Source organism: Petromyzon marinus, chromosome 84, assembly GCF_048934315.1.
Source record: "Petromyzon marinus isolate PM22_M1 ecotype Great Lakes invasive population chromosome 84, UKy_Petmar_22M1.pri1.0, whole genome shotgun sequence".
NCBI lineage: Eukaryota > Metazoa > Chordata > Hyperoartia > Petromyzontiformes > Petromyzontidae > Petromyzon > Petromyzon marinus.
The window spans coordinates 3,112,673-3,118,997 of record NC_133749.1 but is presented as its reverse complement, the minus strand read 5'-3'; the positions used below and the strand labels follow the sequence as shown (position 1 = coordinate 3,118,997).

The window sequence follows — 6,325 nt, the reverse complement described above, 5'->3', positions numbered from 1 at the left end:
AGAAGGGGTGGTGAAGGGGTGGTGGTGGTGTGGTGGTGGTGGAGAAGTGGTGGTGGTAGTGGTGGGGTGGTGGTGACGGTGGTGGTGGGGTGGTGGTGGTGGTGGTAGTGGTGGGGTGGTGGTGGTGGTGGTGGAGAAGGGGTGGTGGTGGTGGTGGAGGGGTGGTGGTGGAGTGGTGGTGGTGGTGGAGGGGTGGAGAAGGGGTGGTGGTGATGGTGGAGGGGTGGTGGTGGGGTGGTGTGGTGTGGTGGTGGTGGAGAAGGGGTGGTGGTGGAGGGGTGGTGGTGGGGTGGTGGTGGTGGTGGTGGTGGGTGTGGTGGTGGTGGAGGGTGGTGGTGGTGTGGTGGTGGTGTGGTGGTGGTGGAGGGGTGGTGGTGGTGGTGGAGAAGGGGTGGTGGTGGTGGTGATGGTGGTGGTGGTGATGGTGGTGATGGTGGTAGTGGTAGGGTGGTGGTGGTGGTGATGGTGATGGTGGTGATGGTGGAGAAGGGGTGGTGGTGGTGGGGTGGTGGTGGTGGAGAAGGGGTGGTGATGGTGGTGGTGGTGATGGTGGGGTGGTGGTGGAGAAGGAGTGGTGGTGGTGGTGGTGGAGGGGTGGTGGTGATGGTGGTGGGTGGAGAAGGGGTGGTGGTGGTGGGGTGGTGGTGGTGGTGGGGTGGTGGTGGGGTGGTGGTGGTGGAGAGGGGTGGTGGTGGTGGTGCTGGGGTGGTGGTGATGGTGGTGGTGATGGTGGTAGTGGTGGGGTGGTGGTGGTGGTGGTGATGGTCGTGATGGTGGTGGGTGGTGGTGGTGGTGGTGGTGATGGTGGTGGTGATGGTGGTGGTGATGGTGGTAGTTGTGGGGTGGTGGTGGTGGTGGTGATGGTCGTGATGGTGGTGGGTGGTGGTGTTGGTGGTGATGGTGGTGGTGATGGTGGTAGTGGTGGGGTGGTGGTGGTGGTGGTGATGGTCGTGATGGTGGTGGTGGTGGTGGGTGGTGGTGGTGGTGGTGATGGTGGTGGTGATGGTGGTGGTGGTGTGGTGGTGATGGTGGTGGTGGTGGTGGGGTGGTGGTGGAGAAGGGGTGGTGGTGGTGGGGTGGTGGTGGTGGTGGTGGTGGGTGGTGGCAGTGGTGGAGGGGTGGTGGTGGTGGGGTGGGTGGTGACGGTGGTGGTGACGGTGGTGGTGGTGGTGGTGGGGTGGTGGTGGTGGTGGTGGTGGGGTGGTGGTGGTGGTGGGGTGGTGGTGACGGTGGTGGTGGTGGTGGGGTGGTGGTGGGGTGGTGGTGATGATGGTGGTGGTGGTGGAGGAGTGGTGGTGGGGTGGTGGTGGTGGGGTGGTGGTGATGATGGTGGTGGTAGTGGTGGAGGGGTGGTGGTGGTGGTGATGGTAACACATGTCCAGCAGTGCAGAGATCACGGGGCGGGATAGGGAGGCCGGAGAGAGACACAGAGAGAGACAGAGAGAGACACAGAGAGAGACAGAGAGAGAGACAGAGAGAGACACGGAGAGAGACAGAGAGACACGGAGAGACACGGAGAGAGACAGAGAGACACGGAGAGAGACACAGAAAGACAGAGAGAGACACAGAGAGAGAGACAGAGACACAGAGAGAGACACGGAGAGAGACACAGAGAGACACAGAGAGAGATAGAGAGACACAGAGAGAGACAGAGAGACACGGAGAGAGACACAGAGAGACACAGAGACACGGAGAGAGACACAGAGAGAAACAGAGAGAGAGACAGAGAGACAGAGAGACACAGAGAGAGACAGAGAGACAGAGACACATAGAGAGACAGAGAGATACAGAGAGACATGGAGAGAGACAGAGAGACACAGAGACAGAGAGAGACAGAGAGAGACAGAGAGAGACAGAGAGACAGAGACACAGAGAGAGACAGAGACAGAGAGAGACAGAGACACAGAGAGAGACAGAGAGACACAGAGACAGAGAGAGAGACAGCGAGACACAGAGAGACACAGAGATAGAGAGAGACAGAGAGACACAGACATAGAGAGAGACACAGAGAGAGACAGAGAGACACAGAGATAGAGAGACAGAGAGACACAGAGATACAGAGACACAGAGAGACAGAGAGAGACAGAAAGACACAGAGATAGAGAGAGACACAGAGAGAGACAGAGAGAGACAGACACAGAGATAGAGAGACAGAGAGAGACACAGAGATACAGAGACACAGAGACACAGAGAGACAGAGAGACACAGACACAGAGATACAGAGAGAGACAGAGAGAGACACAGAGACAGAGAGACACAGAGATACAGAGACACAGAGAGAGACAGAGACAGAGAGACACAGAGATAGAGAGACAGAGATACAGAGACATACACAGAGATACATACACAGAGATACAGAGACAGAGAGAGACACAGACACAGAGACAGACAGAGAGAAACAGAGAGACACAGAGAGACACAGAGATACAGAGAGACACAGAGAGACACAGAGACACAGAGAGAAACAGAGAGACACAGAGATACAGAGTGAGACAGAGATACACAGATGTATCGCTCACCCACTCTTACCCAGCCACCAACCCCACCCACCACCCACCCCACACACCACCCACCCACCACCCACCACCACCAACCCCACCCACCACCACCCACCCCACCCACCCCACCCACCACCACACACCACACACCACACACCACCCACCCCACACACACCCACCACCACCCACCACAGACCACCAACCCCACCCACCACCCACCCCCACCCACCCCACCCACCACCACACACCACCACCCACCACCACACACCACCACCCACCACCACACACCACCACCCACCACCACCCACCCCACCCACCACCACCCACCACACACCACACACCACCCAACACCCACCCCCACCCACCCCACCCACCCCACCCACCACCACACACCACCACACACCACCACCCACCCCACACACCACCCACCCACCACCACCCACCACCCACCACCACCCACCACCCACCACCCACCACCACCCACCACCCACCACCACCCACCACCCACCCCACACACCACCCACCCACCACCACCCACCACCCACCACCACCCACCCCACACACCACCCACCCACCACCACCCACCACCCACCACCACCCACCCCACACACCACCACCCACCACCACCCACCACCACCCACCCCACCCACCCACACACCACCCACCCACCACACACCACCCACCACCACCCACCCACCCCCACCCACCCCACCCACCCCACCCACCCACCACCCACCCACCACCACCCACCTGCAGGCTGTAGAGACAGAGACACAGAGAGACACAGACACAGAGAGACACAGAGAGACACAGAGAGACAGACACAGAGACACAGAGAGACACAGAGAGACACAGAGAGACAGACATTGAGACAGAGAGACACAGAGAGAGACACAGACACAGAGAGACACAGAGAGACACAGAGAGACAGACACAGAGACACAGAGAGACACAGAGACACACAGAGATACAGAGAGACACAGAGACACAGAGACACAGAGACAGACAGAGAGAGACACACAGACACAGAGAGACACAGAGAGACAGACGTACCGCTCACCCACCACCCACCTGCAGGCTGTAGAGACAGATGGTGCAGGCACCGTATGGGTGGCTGTTGATGGTGGTGAGCGCCTCCTTAGCCACCTGCAACAACACGGAACCATCACCACCACCACACTCACCACCACACTCACCACGCTCACCACCACGCTCACCACCACCATCACCACCACTCTCACCACCACCAACACCACCACCACACTCACCATCACCAACACCACCACCACACTCACCACCACCACACTCACCACCACACTCACCACCACCACTTTCACCACCACCACCACCACCATCACCACCAACACCACCACCACGCTCACCACCACCACCACCACTCTCACCACCACCACCACTCTCACCACCACGCTCACCACCACCACCACCACCACGCTCACCACCACCACTCTCACCACGCTCACCACCACCACGCTCACCACCACCACCACCACCACTCTCACCACCACCACGCTCACCACCACTTTCACCACCACCACCACCACCACGCTCACCACCACCACCACCACCACTCTCACCACCACCACCACTCTCACCACCACCACTCTCACCACCATCATCACCACCATCACCACCATCACCACCATCACCACCACACTCTCACCACCATCACCACCACCACCATCACCACCACCACCACTCTCACCACCACCACCACCACTCTCACCACCATCACCACCACCACCACCACCACGCTCACCACCACTTTCACCACCACCACCACCACCATGCTCACCACCACCACCACCACTCTCACCACCACCACCACTCTCACCACCATCACCACTCTCACCACCATCACCACCACCACCATCACCACCATCACCACCACTCTCACCACCACCACCACCACTCTCACCACCATCACCACCACCACCACGCTCACCACCACGCTCACCACCACGCTCACCACCACTTTCACCACCACTTTCACCACCACCACCACCACGCTCACCACCACCACCACTCTCACCACCATCACCACTCTCACCACCATCACCACCACCACCATCACCACCATCACCACCACCACTCTCACCACCATCACCACCACCACCACCACCACTCTCACCACCACTCTCACCACCACCACCACCACTCTCACCACCATCACCACCACCACGCTCACCACCACGCTCACCACCACGCTCATCACCACGATGAAGGTGGTGTTGGTGGTAATGATGGTGATGATGTTGGGACTACATGAGCTTCGCACGACTGTACTTGTGTTTATGTCTGTCTGTGTGTCTGTATGTGTGTGTGTCTGTGTGTGTCTGTGTGTGTAGTCCGGCAAAACAACCCCCTACCTCCTCGCGGTGCCGGACGGGCAACTCTGTCGTGGACAGTGCTGTGGGGGGAGATCCAATTTTGATTGGCTCCTCCCCTCATGGCATATGTGTCCACCACAGGGGCTAAACGGGGGCTCTGGACGGGTGCGAGGGGCTGGTAACCCCTCCACCTTCAATTAATTACCACGAAACCACGAGTTAAACTGAAATATGTAACTAATAAACTTGTGCCGGAGGCCCCGGGGGGCCAGGCGTCTATGACGTCTCCTGGCCAAACCCCAATTGGCGGAGCCAGGAGATTGAATCTCTACCCTCGGGGCTCCTCCAGAAACAACGAAAAGCCACTACGGGTGGCCACGTGGAATGTTCGAATGCTCACTGCGGAGGAGAGGCTGCCACTCCTCTGTCGGGAGCTGGACCGGTACCGCCTGGATCTATGCGGCATTCAGGAGGTCCGGTGGACCAGCTCTGGCTCCTGCCACCATGAGGGGTGGACAGTCCTCTACTCGGGGCAGCAGACTGCCAAACAACAGGGTGTGGCTCTTCTTTTGAACAAAAGAATGAAGGGGGCGTGGGAGCGTGGCGGCGAGGTGTGGGAAGCTGTAAGCCTCAGGCTACTTTGGGCTCGCCTTCCCATCAACCGGAGGCGAGGAATGGTGGTCGTGGTTACTTATGCCCCCACCGAAGATGAACATCCGTGGAGGGATGCAGGCAAAGCCGATGAGTCAGATGCCTTCTATGACCTCCTGTCACAGGTGCTGGCTAAAGTGGCCCCTCGGGATAGAGTCATCATGTTGGGTGACTTCAATGCCCGAGTTGGTCATGATACTGGCACCTGGTCTGGAGTGATTGGAGGGCATGGGCCAGATCAGCTCAATAACAACGGTAGGAGGCTGCTAGATTTTTGTGCAGCCCATGGGCTTGTAATTACCAACACGCTGTTCCGGCATCGGCGCATCCACACAACATCATGGATGCATGCCGGGTCCAAGCAAGAACATCTGCTGGACTACATAGTGACGGACCAGCGGATGCGAGCCCATGTCCTTGACACCAGGACCTACCGTGGAGCTGATCTGCCCTCTGACCATCGACTAGTCATCTGTCAGATGCGCCTGCCATTCTTCCACTCCGGTGGTGGGTGTACACCCAGGACCCCATTCCGACCTAAAGTGGCCTGGTCTCAGTTATCTGATGAAAGTTGCAAGCGAGAATTTCATCATCGCTTGCGGCTGGGATTGGCATCGTCCCCGACTCCTCCTGATGTCGAGGGTAAATGGGCGAGGTTTAGGACTGTGTCTCATGCAGCTGCAATGGCTGCTTTGGGTACGCGGTCCAGACCTCCCCAGGGACCCTGGCTGACAGAGGAGGTGTTCAGGATGGTTGAGAAAAAGCGACAGGCCCACTGTCATCGGCTACAGAATCCCACGTCAGAGAATGAGGAGGCTTACCGCAGCC

The 6,325-nt window shown here is 58.7% G+C and overlaps 1 protein-coding gene across 1 annotated transcript in view; it reads right to left on the bottom strand.

Annotated features, from left to right (window-relative positions):
• Positions 1-6,325, bottom strand: part of RNF25 (ring finger protein 25) — a 53,378-nt gene that overhangs the window by 23,359 nt on the left and 23,694 nt on the right. Inside the window, exon 5 of the mRNA XM_076057806.1 lies at positions 3,570-3,644. Coding sequence (XP_075913921.1) covers positions 3,570-3,644 — 75 coding nt within the window. The remainder of the gene's footprint in view (positions 1-3,569; positions 3,645-6,325) is intronic.